We start from the raw sequence: 12317 nt of genomic DNA, 5'->3' as shown, positions 1-12317 counted from the left end.
AGGGGTTTAATTGTAATAATTACCTTGAACTCACTGCTACAGCCTTCTCTGCAGCAGAAATGTGCAGGCTGTAGCAAGATGGGGGTCAGTCTCTTCTCACAGATAACAAGTGATGGGACAAGAGGAAACAGCTTCAAATTATTCCAGAGAAGGTTTAGGTTGGATATTAGGGAAAACTACTTTACTGAAAGGGTTGTCAACTACTGGAACAAGCTGCCCAGGGAAGCTGTTGCCACCATCCCTGGAGGGATTTAAAAGTTGTGGCATGTAGGGTTTAGTGGTGGGCTTAGCGGTGCTGAGTTAGGGGTTGGACTTGATGATCTTTGAGGTCTTTTCCAATGGAAAGGATTCTATGATCATCTTTATGTCCAAGGGAAAGCAATTCATCACTCAAAGGTTACATGGAGAATCCAGTCTAATGGCCAGCACTGGTGGAGTGGGGAGGCCTTTGTTCACATTCTCACACAGCAACTACTAAACCATCCCCACAGAACTCTGCCCTCAAAGGCTGCAGTGGAAATTCAGCATTTATGGCTCTGCCTACTAGTGTTAAAATATTTTCTTCTAGCTGCAACTCCCATGGTTGTCACCTTGGTCCCCTGAATAGCCTGTGCTGCCATGCATGTTGTTTGGCTGTGGTGTGATAGCTGCACGCTGAGCAGAGGTGCAAGCAACACTCTCTTCTGTGTATTCTAAATAACCACCTCTTGTCAAAGGATGTCATGATTCCTATCTAGGTGTTATTAAATGTGCAGGAGGTGTTTTCACTGCAATATGCAAGTAGTGTTTGCAACGCCAGAAAAACAAGATTATGGGGAAGATGATGGATAAGGAATCAAGTTTTTCTCCCTTTATTTGGAATACTATTTCTCTTAGCTTGTCTGAAAGGCAAGTCCTCTCCTTTCTACCTTGACCTATTCTGTGAAGCATGAAAGCAGATAGACACCTCTTTTGTGCACATCATCTCCTGAACAGTCTATTTGAGAACCCAGTGTCTGACAGATTTCTACCCCCAATAACCTTATGCAATTACAGAACAAATAAGATAATGGCTTAGAGAAGTTTCATCTCACAAAGGGATATTAGGAATGCATGCATGCATTTTTTTTTAGCTCAAATATTATATCCTGCTGGAGTCTCCTCTAATTTGAACATGAGGTAAAACTGTTTACAGTTACAGTTGAAAAATCTTTCTGTTTGGTAATGATAAAAAAACACATTCATCAATATTGTACAGTCACTTTCCAGGATGAAAAATACAGACTATTTGAGAAAAGTTAGCCTTACCCACAAATTTCCATCCTTTTTTTGTTGTTTTTATTTTTCACAGCTTCATTCCTGCTCTCAGTTTGCACTGAGGTGTAAGAAGTGACTAGATACACCAGGCTTAAACATCACCTCTAGCACTGCAGTGTACAGAAAAAGCCTCTGCTGCACCTCTGTGACACAGCTTTTGCTTCCTCCTCTGCAAGTGGTGTGTCAGGACAGGGACTTTCTCAGGTGCAATGCAAAAAGCCCAAATAAAACATGCTGCATCTCTGCCTTTACCAAATTTGTTTTATTCTTTTCTTGCCTTTTTTTTTTTTTTTTAACAAGATCAGTAAGAAATATGGTAAATGGAGTTTTTGTAAGAGGTTTTTTTGGCATTAATATATTCTGACTCAGTGAATAAGCACCACCATTCATTGCACTAATGCTATAAACATGCCATCCATATCTTACATTTTCCTAAGTCTGCACTCTCTTATTTAGTGTCATCTCAGGTTCACAGAAAGTTTTGCAAGTCAGAGAGTTAAAGATTTCCTTTATATTCCTTCACATACCATCAAGACCATTATGATGGCTGTAGTTTCTTTTTCCCAGGATACTTAAGGAAGAGTGATTGGAGGGTGCAAGAAGTCGTTTTGCACTTGGGCTTTGAAGGCTTGGTGTTGACCTGATTACATTGGGTTTCACGGCAGGATGTATCTCTGTTTGAGACAAAAGGGAGAGAGAGAGAGAAATTATACATACTTGATTTTAAAATAAATAAAACCAGCCTATTCCACATATGAAATTTACTTTTGATATTCAGTGAAAGGGAAGAAAGTTCCTTCTGCACTGTGTTTACGGGACCTTGAACAACACTTCAAAGACAAGTTCTCATACCCACAGGTCTTCCAAGAAACAAAAATCTCTTTCACTTTAGATTACCCAAATTCAATACCATAATGTAGATATGCAAGGATTTGAGGTTGAAGAGCTAATAAATACAAAGCAATCTGGAATGGGTGTGTTTATATTTTCATACCCTTCTGAGGTTTTTATTGAAGCTACAGGCCCACAGGTTTTAGCAAGGAAATAAAAGCATTTTACTATAGTGAAACCACCTCAATACCTCAAGCTATACAGTATTTTCTGTCACAATAACAAGCTTTAATGGATTTTCCCACACAAGCCACAAGGTGCAGGAGCAAGGGGGGCAACCACTGTAGGGCTCTGCAGCTAAAACTATCCCAAAACTGCAGTAGGAACATTCCCATACAGAGTCATGGGGAACTTCCAACATCTCAGAGTATCTGGTTCATGGAGCAAGATTATTTTGGAGAAGGAGGAATAAAGAGGGCAAGAGGCAATGAAGTGCATCTGGCCAGCACATTTCAGAGGGTCAGCTGCTGTGCTTGCCAGGAGCTGATACAGCGGCATGGAAATTTCTCAGTTATCTGCCAGATCAAAGTGGCAAAAGGAAGCCTTGGTTGAGTCTGCTGGTCCCTCACCAGGAATTTGCTGAACCAATTAATTAATTCCCACCACACATTTGGGTTCAAAATGCCTCCACCCTGTCCAGCCTTGGTTGGAACCAGATTTGTGTGGGAGGTGAGGTGCCCAAGGACAGCTCCTGTCCCTCTGACATGCTGCAGGGCAGCAGCTGCCAGCACAATGAGGGGACAAGGCACTTACAGCCCAATTACAGCAGCTCCCCATGACCCCAGGCAGCAGAACAGGCTGAGGAGCTGAGGGCAGAGGGGCTGGCAGATCAGCAGAGTCAGCTGCACAAGGCAAGGGAGATCAGAAAACAAATATCAAATACTTTCCCATCTGCAGCCCAGGTTTACGCCTCCTGAAAAGTGCTGCTTTCTGCTTTTCTGTTTACAAAAGGGAGCACAGAAGCTAGGAAAATGCAAAATCAACAGTGAGGCCAGGTATCCAAGGAGGAGCCTCTCCAGCCTCTGCCAGCCATGGAGAAAGAGAAACCATGGCACAAAGTCAAAGCCCACTGCAATGTTTTTCCACCTGCAGGAATGCTCAGAAGTCCAACATCCAAGTGCTCACTGGCCCTGCCTTGAGCCCTCAATCTCACAGCCTTGGCCAGGCTCTACTGGGACAGCGTGACAGGAGGAGACAATGCCTACAATTTTCACATTGGAAAAGATTTTGCTTAATTGTTCACCACTGGTTTGGTTGGGGCTTGCAGTCACACCCTCCAAGCATGAACACCTTCACATGAGAATATTCAAGAGGGTCAGGCGAGAAATAGCAGAACAGAGAAATAAGGGAACATGTTAGAATAGCAGAGAGGGCACGCACAGGTAACCAATCTTTCAGGGCAGACTTCAAGGTTTCATGTCACCAAATTTCCCACCACTTAATTAGATGAGAGCTTTTTACTGCCATTCAGTGCAGTATTCATCTGCTTTTCCTACAGAAGAGATTTCATGGCATGTCCCATTTTTCTTGCTGTAGGGAAAAAGCATCTTGTATTTTGCTTTTTTACTAAAATGGGAACAGAGACGTGCTTAATGTTATGAGCATCACTGATTGCTAAGGCAAGTCTTAAACTGAAATAGAAACACTTGCGCCATTTGCTGAGGGTAATTGGAACTTGCGTTCTAAAATGTTCATTTGGGCAATCTTTTCCAATTTTCTGAAGGAAATGGTAAAGTTTCAGGGCTAACAACACTAAAGTATTATTTTATTTGCCAGAGAGCTCCAGCAGCAACCACAATAATCCCAGCAGTTGCATCAACGTATGAGAACTTCTAAACTCCTCCCATCTACAGCCTACAGGAGATGCAATTTTTTATTTTCACGGTGAGCAAACAGTTGAGGAAGGATGCATTTCCTTCCTTCGACTTGTCTTCAGTCCACAAGTTGCTAATCCTCCATTAATTTACCACAATGGCTGTCTTTTATCTTTCTGCATTAGAGGAAGTTAGCAAGACCAAGCTCTACATTTAAGTTCTAGAGAGGAACTTAATTAAACAGCCAGGGCCACTTCCCAATGGACTGAGTCCTTCCTCTGGGAACCTTTACATCTTTCTTCACTCCTCCTCTACATATAGTATTGCTCCAAACATTTTCATGCTTTAGATCAGCACTTTCTAGCCAGCTGCCTCATCACACCTCAGAGGAGTAATGAGGCATTTCAGGGGTTTTGATGATTATTTCTTTGTATTTTTGTATTATGGAGTAATAGTAATTAAAATCTTTTAATTGCTACTGCTCTTATCCTTATCTATTGCCTAGCACTTCACTGAAAATCTTCTAGCCACCTCCACCTTGTGCTAACTCAGAGAACTGACTATAGCACCCAAATTACCCCTTTACCCACATAACAAATAACCAGTTGGCCACATTCTGAAATAAAAATAAAACAGGAGTAAGACCACTTCTCCCTTTTCCCCTGTGTCAGTAGGGTGGAAAAAAATAAAAACCCAAAGGGAACAAAGAGAAGCTGAAGTCTTCCACTGAATCACCTCAATAAACACCCTGGATTCCAGAGGTGCTTAGGCAGCTGCACCTTTCTCTCCTCTCATCTCCTCAACAAGCATGCCAGCTGGAAGTGCTACTCTGTTGTCCTCACAACTAGGAGGTAATATGGGATATTTAATTAGCCAAGAGCTCACCTTAGGGGTTTTGTTTTAGGGAGCACAGTGATGACTGATGAGATTACAGGGGATTAGCCCCAGCTCTTGAGAGGACAAGGCCTAATTTTAATGCTTGTCCTACCCCACCTGTGGAACCTGCAGCCAAGATGCAAAACAGGGATAAAGGGAAGTGATGACCCAGGATGTGCAGGGCACTGAAATCCTCCCTGCCTTATCAGAAAGGTTGAAAACAGTAGTGCCCTGTTAACTGTATGCCAATAAAATTCTGTGAGAATGGCACAGGATGAATTTTAAAAAGAAAACAAATGCCTCCTGTACAAGCTATGACATGATATTTAATACTAATTTTTATGAGAAAAATAATGCAAGATTTACTTATTTGCTGAAATATGCAAAACTCCCGCATAAACAAAAAAGATCACAACCAAATTAAATTTAGATAAAACCCACCAAGCTAAATGGCAACCAAAATTTTTCTATCCATCCTTATAGAGCTAATTCAGATTCATATATTCAGCTGAACTGGGTTCACTTCACATCCCCATAACACACATTATTTTCCTCCAGCTGTAGTGAGATATCTTCCTTCCCATACACTCAAACACTAAGCAGACTCTACAGATACTAGCATATTTTAGCACTGATAATCCTCTACCAGAGCTTCATGTAAGTACACAAAATATAAGTACTGTTCATCCTTCTACTCCCATTTACCTAGAGACTTACACTCCCAGAGGGATCAAGATGACCCCTTAACAACTACATAACATGGCACTAAACACCTGTGGTGTCTTCTAAGTTTACCCACATTACCATTTCCTCTTCTGATGCACAGACAAGCGAGCTGGATGAACCATCCTCTGTCCAGCTTCCCCCTTACGAACAAAACTCCACCAAGTCAACCAAAGCAGTTCTTTAGACACACGTAAAGCCCACAGCTGGGGTGTCTGTAGGAAATTATCACTGGATTTTTTCTTAAACTCCAGGGCAGGAAGAATCAAAATTCAGTGAGAATGGCATTAATTCTTCATTACCCACATTCTTGAAGTTAATGTTTTGACAAAATTGATATTCTGAAAGAACTGTTTTAACTACAATAACTAATTTCTATTTCAGTAAGGCAATAGACTGTTACTATTTACTTTGATCTAGTACAAAAAAACCTCCTGGTGATTGAAATTACAAGCAAAACATCTAGACTGAGACCTCCACTCAGCTTCACTTCTGTAGAAGAGAATTAATACACAGCAGAATTATTCACTGCCTCTCTGATCAATGGATTGATTTCTATGTTCATTTGAGGAATAACAGCCTCTGGGTTACCACAATTCTTATATGACTGTGCAAATATTTAATGGCCAGTGATGGCTCCTTGCAAGAAATCATTATTACTATAATTTTTCCTCTCCCCATTAACGTATGGGTTCATTGTCTCCTGGCAGCGAACATAGTACACGTTTCATTGCACCTTTTAAACTTAGGTCACCAAATTACAAGATATGTGTTTTGGTGTGGCCAAGGTCCCCTTCTTTTAAGTAAAAAGTAGTATTGCAAATGGAGTCAAAGGGCACAGTAGAGCAACCTGAGCATACTGAATATCTCCCCTTTGAGCAATTACTTTTTTTTATTTAGACAGCCAGACTATTTTTCACATTCTAAATTACATCAAGTTTCACTCTGACACTTTAAACCAGCATCAGGAGGACTTCTGCCTTTATCCTGCAAGTTCAGCCATGCAGTTTTGCAACTGATAGTGGACTACCATAATTATTAATTTATCAACTTCAGAGTTTTTTCTTGTTACTAAAAGCACAAATCTCTTTTTCTGTGTATACTAGATTCTGAAGCTTCAGGACACACTGAATGTTCATTTGGTTTGTTATTCTCTGGAGGCAGATACGCACCTAAATACCCAATGATACATGACAGTGGTTTTCGGGTGCTTTTTATCTTCAGAGGATTCCCAGCAAGTTCACAATGTCGATCTGCATCTGAGAATTTTAAAGAATAAAACTCAGTTTAAATATTTAACCATTACAAACAGAATTAGGACACACCAACCAGTTTCTGACTTGCATTTTTAACACAAATATCTTTTTTTTTTTTTTAGCCCACCTTTTAGATTCTCCCTTTTTTCGTCATTATTTCTAATCATGGATATTTTAAGGCAGGACATGTCCTCATTCATGCAAGTGATGTTATGATTTTTTTTTTTAAGTTAATGTAAGTTTTAACACCAGTTTGATTGTATTTTTTGCTTACAAAGTCTTTCTGGAGACAGCCAGACAAATGAAACACAGATGAAAACGTGAGTACTAAAAGAAATGCAGTTTTGGCTATTAAAAATAATTTATGTTGAATTCTTTTTTGTTTTCTACAAGCTTCTCTGTCTCTAAATGGGGTATGGATTTAAAGCTGGACTACTGATTATTGCCATGTCTTACTTGCACAATGATGATCCATATAATGCTTAATAACTAAAACTGAACATAGGGGCTATTATGGCTTGCGAAAAAAAAAAAACCAGAAAAAACAAAACAATCCCTTCACTGAAAAGTTTTGAACAAAATGGTCAGTTGCAAGCAAGTATTAGAGATCAAAGATTGTAACTTTCTGCAAAGGACATGAAAACTAGTAGTACAGCAACTGCCTTAAATTTCATGCTCCTTCTGTGAACACATAAGCAGAGATTCCATCCATGTGTCCTAAACACAAAGTGTTACTATAAAGAGGTTCATGCTTAGACAACAAGGACAATCATCTTAAGGCAAAAGTTCACAAGGCACTAGGTTTCAGTAAATAATTTCAAGACTGCTGGAAATACTTTAACTTTTTTTTCTTTCTTAATTATTCAGAATGATTGGGTTATCTGTCTTCCAAAAGCACTTAAAATTCCCATATAGAGCTTCCAGTATTCCTAGAACACAGGTATTCTGTTCTGTACAAAATTGCATTTATACAGTGATTCTATAGATCAAGAGTTCTCTCACAAGGAATTAGTCCCCACAAATACCTACCTACATGTATTGCTTTCTTTGCACATGCAGATCTGCATTTTCTAACAAGCTTTACTGGAGGGACACATTATAAATAGATTATAATTGCAACTCCACCCTGTGTTTCACCAAACTCTTCCTGTTTGCTTCATTCCAACACATGAGACAGAGCACACAGTCACAGGAAGAGGATAGACACCATATAGAACAATTTACAATCTCTTTAGCTATTCTACCTTGCTCTGTGCAAAAATCATGAAGGTCGTGAATTCACAGCAATGACTGGAATAAGTATTTCAGATGTTCAAGCAGATGTTTTGAGTGCAGCAGAAAAAGCACAACTTGCTTTAATAGATTAAGGAGTCTACCTGAAATTCTGGAAATACCAATGGGTTTCAAAGGCTCCAGAGTCCTAATGCTGAGTACATGAAGTACTTTATTATTTTCTCCTAAGCACAAAATACACTGTGTTCATGGAAAAAAAAATGTAAAAGCCTGGTACCTGGAATATTTTAATATTCCACAATTCATGAAATATTTTAAGTGATGGAGCAGAATGATGTGTCTCCACTGACTCCATCAGTAAAATAAGCACAAGCTATACAGTATTTTATAGTTACTCTGAGAAAAGCAAAGCATCGCCTAAGAAGTAATTAGCAAGAAAATTTTCCATCTACATGTCTTTGCTATAAAAAAAGCCATTGAATCATGGAGTGGTAGTAATATGCTGACTGGGAATACATACTGCAAGGAGAGCACAATTTCCATGCTTGAGATAAAGCATGTTCACCAAAGGTGCGTATTCCAAAGCACGGCTATCTATTGAAACAGTAAAGTATGCTTAACAGCAGCAAACCTTGATCCACAATAAGGTGCTCCCATAAGAAGTATAACAAAGTTTATGATCTGTATGCAGAATACAGAGAAAAACACAGAAGTTGGATTCTGCATCACTCTCAAGTGTAAAACCAGAGAATAAAATTTGGGTAGGAAGTTATCACAAACCCAAAAATTTAAAGCAAGTCCTAAAATCAAATATAAGCTTCTATGTGAACAATAAATATCTTTGTAAGATCAGTGAAATAGTGGAAGCTATGAGAAAAAAATAAACTTATAACAAGAAGGAGCCTTATATTTTATAGTATATTTTTCAAACATAGCAAAAGCAGAAAATGTGCAGGTGTCTGTAGCAATATATTATGAAGGTGTGAGGCAAATCCACAAGAAAGACAAAGGCACAGTAGAAAAGCCGAATGCACTTCTTACATCGTTGTTCATTGCAGAAGCACTTAAAGAGGCTCATTTCCAAAATACTCTTATGAGGAAAGTATGAGAACTGTGTCACATTAAAGTGTCCATAGGAAAGATTTCAAAACAAACTGGTTAATGAGTAAAACCAAGTTACCAGGACCAGGTGTAATTCATCCAAACTGCTGAGCAGACACACTGCTGATGTTTAATAAACACTTAAATGGTCTTGGTTCAAGAGACAAAAACGGTAAATGTGATAACATTCTTCAGTAAGTCGGTCTGCAGAGTGGCAAAAGGTTGCATTATTAATAGAGGCACACAGTTAAATTTGGAAACATCAAGGGAGCCAACAAAGACCTTGTGAAAGGAAAACAAGTTTAATGTGTTCTCATTACTCAGTGGTGTGTCCTTGCAGCAAGAAGGACAATGGCGTTCTGGGCCTTTATGAGCCCACACACCCCCAGCAGGGTGAGGGAGGGAGGTCACCTCTGCCCTCTGTCCCTGGGAAACATGGGCCAGAGCCTGTGTTCAGCTCTGGGATCTAGAGAAGAGATACAGGCACACTGGAACCATCCAGCTAATGGGGAGTCACCAAGCTGGGTGGGTGTTTGAGTACAGGGCATGTTTGGTCTGGGCAGCCTTGGGACGAGAAGGACAAGGGGACACCTGGTTGCCACCTGCATCCTCCCAGAGCAGACCTCAGCACAGCACAGAGCCAGACCCTTCTCAGAGGAACACGGGGACAGGAGAACTCACTGTTCCTGTGTGTGGCAACAGCCAAGCTGGGAGACAGGAAATTGTTAGATTGAAGGATAAGATTATTTACTCTCAGGTTGATCAAACACTGAAACAGGTGCCCAGAGAAGTTGTGCAGTCTCCATACTTGGAGATACACAAAGCTCATCTGGACAAAAGGCCCATGGGCACAGGAACTTTATACAAGAAGTGGGATTAGACCTTCAGGTTCCCTTCCTACTTACATGTTCTATAAACCAGTAACTGCATGTCTCAGAGGTCTGCCAGGATCCTCTGAGGGGACCATGACATGTCCACATGCAGCTGACTTGGCATCCAACTCGGCATTTCAGTGAGGTTTTACCAAACTGTGCTACCAAAGATCTCTGCTGTCCAGCTGTTATAGGGCAAAAGAGGTTTTTCAGGAATTAGCACCTTATTATAATTAATTGTCTATGTAATCCCCAAATGGTCTGTGCTGTTCAACATACAAAAGGTCAGGAAAAGAGGTGATTAGAGAGCTAAAGTTTCCTGATAAGAAATTTCTGAGCATAATCAAAGCTAAAACTGATAGCAAAGATTAGCAGCATCAAGCAGTGCATGCAAATGAATTCTTAAGGGGTAAAAAACCAGTAATATACAGATAAAATGATGGCTTCTACATCAACACAAAGCAGAAGACCATACATGGAGTCAGCGTCAACAGCTGCTAAAAATATCTAGACAATACTAAAAAGAAATCAAAATCAGAATTTTAGAAATTATGATGATAGGAAAATAGAAAACATGTGACTTCCTAAAAATATGAGAAACCTGTATCTTGAAGTGCACATAATTTGGGGCACCATAACCCTAAAGAGGATACAGCACAATTAAAAAAACTCCAGGAAATAATATTTCAGACTACCATGTAAAACACATTCCTTATGAGGCTTTAAACATGCCAAGCGTGATGACTGATGTGGGTATTACAGAGCTGAATGAAATCAGGAACCAAGAAGATGACAACAAATGAGGGTGTGAAAGTATTTTCTGATTATTTCCTTTTTAAAAAAGCTAGATTTGTAGGCCTCTTAAGCTTAGAGAGACTCTCATTAGCAAGTTATTTCTCTTTGACGTTCCATCATACCTCTGTCAAAATACAGTGCTCTGTGTATTCCCTGAATTGTATTCTTTTTAGAAACTTTAGGGAAAAAATAGTATGCTCTTTCAAATATTTTGCTGGCCATTAAAATCTGGCACAAGTTGTATTCAAAGATAACAACAGAGGAAATATTTTCATCCTACGTGCAGCTAAAAGCTCTTCCATAGCTATCAAAATCAAGGATGCAAAACATAGTTTGTGAAACAATACCCATAAATGTTATCCAATTCAGATTAATGGGTAGTTTTATGCCAGTAAAAGACAAACTTTATGCTTACAAAGACAAATCAGTAACATTTTGCATATTCTACCGTTTTCACTTGTCTTTGTTTCATCAAACTAGATCGCTAGCAAGTACTGTATACCACATTTGTTAATAAATCTGAGGATTTAAAGGTATATTTTCATCATCAGTACACCCATTTCCAGATAACTATACATATATTATACTGATAATATATTACCATGCACTGAAAACATTTTGACAATCACATCTACACAGGCAGCATGTAGTTATCCAGACTGAAATTATTATAATTAATACATATATTTATATTGATAAAGTTACATCCAAGCAATGGGGAAAAAGGTCCCTCAAAAGTCTCCCTGTGCTGAAGCAATAATGTTTACAGAATCATGGCTCACTGCCAAGCATTTATCAACCTGCCTGTGAGCTGCAAACAGATCCAATCTCGTCAGTGGCTGCTGAGAATGTTCACTTTGCTTTTCTCTAATTAAGAGACCTTCTGCACACAGGATGATTTTGCTTAACTTTCAAAAAAAACCCCATGCAATATATTCTAACTAAAAAGGAGGCAGTGCATGAGATTTAGACCACGAGAATTTCATCTTACCAAAGCAGTTCACCAATTCTAATTATTCCTGAAAAACCATCAGACAAGTTTATTGTCAACCACCACAGTGAGTCTATTAAGTTCAGGAAGAACAAAGTTTGAGCTTTCCATGATGGGCTGTGCTCCTAGCAGGAGGTGCTGTGCCTTCTCAACCTCTCGGTGGCCATTGTGAGATTGAACTGGGATGTAAATGCATCATCTCCACTACCCCCTGCTGACATCTGAGCAAGGGTCATGCTACAGGCTTCATTAAAGAGGAAAATCTAATTCTCTGCACTAACTGAAGGAAAAAAGATCACAGAAAAGGACCTTGTTTTCTGCCAGTGGATATAATGGGCTGAGGGAGGTGATGTGGGTGGAATTAAAACAATAAAAAAATGCTCTGTCAAAACCTGGTTTCACCTACAAGATGCTTGGGCCTTAGGTTATCATTCTCAGAGTCTTCCATGAGAGCACAGAAGACAACAGA

At 39.5% G+C, this 12317-nt stretch overlaps 1 protein-coding gene and 1 long non-coding RNA gene across 4 annotated transcripts in view; one reads left to right on the top strand and one right to left on the bottom strand.

The window, feature by feature from the left end:
- Positions 1–12317, bottom strand: part of MTA3 (metastasis associated 1 family member 3) — a 135772-nt gene that overhangs the window by 37754 nt on the left and 85701 nt on the right. For all 3 annotated transcript variants that reach the window (XM_085054955.1, XM_085054954.1, XM_085054956.1), the window contains exons 15-16: positions 6773–6859; positions 1824–1970 (exon numbers count right to left, since the gene is read on the bottom strand). In XM_085054955.1, coding sequence (XP_084911081.1) covers positions 1824–1970; positions 6773–6859 — 234 coding nt within the window. The remainder of the gene's footprint in view (positions 1–1823; positions 1971–6772; positions 6860–12317) is intronic.
- On the top strand, positions 9597–12176 carry LOC146439288 (uncharacterized). Its single transcript, XR_014850731.1, has 3 exons — positions 9597–9715; positions 11338–11390; positions 11981–12176. It is a non-coding gene; the product is annotated as an uncharacterized LOC146439288 (long non-coding RNA).

Source organism: Lichenostomus cassidix, chromosome 3 (assembly GCF_008360975.1).
Source record: "Lichenostomus cassidix isolate B80296 chromosome 3, HeHo_3.0, whole genome shotgun sequence".
Classification (NCBI taxonomy): domain Eukaryota; kingdom Metazoa; phylum Chordata; class Aves; order Passeriformes; family Meliphagidae; genus Lichenostomus; species Lichenostomus cassidix.
Note: the sequence above shows the minus strand (reverse complement) of the source record. Positions and strands in the feature narration are given on the sequence as shown.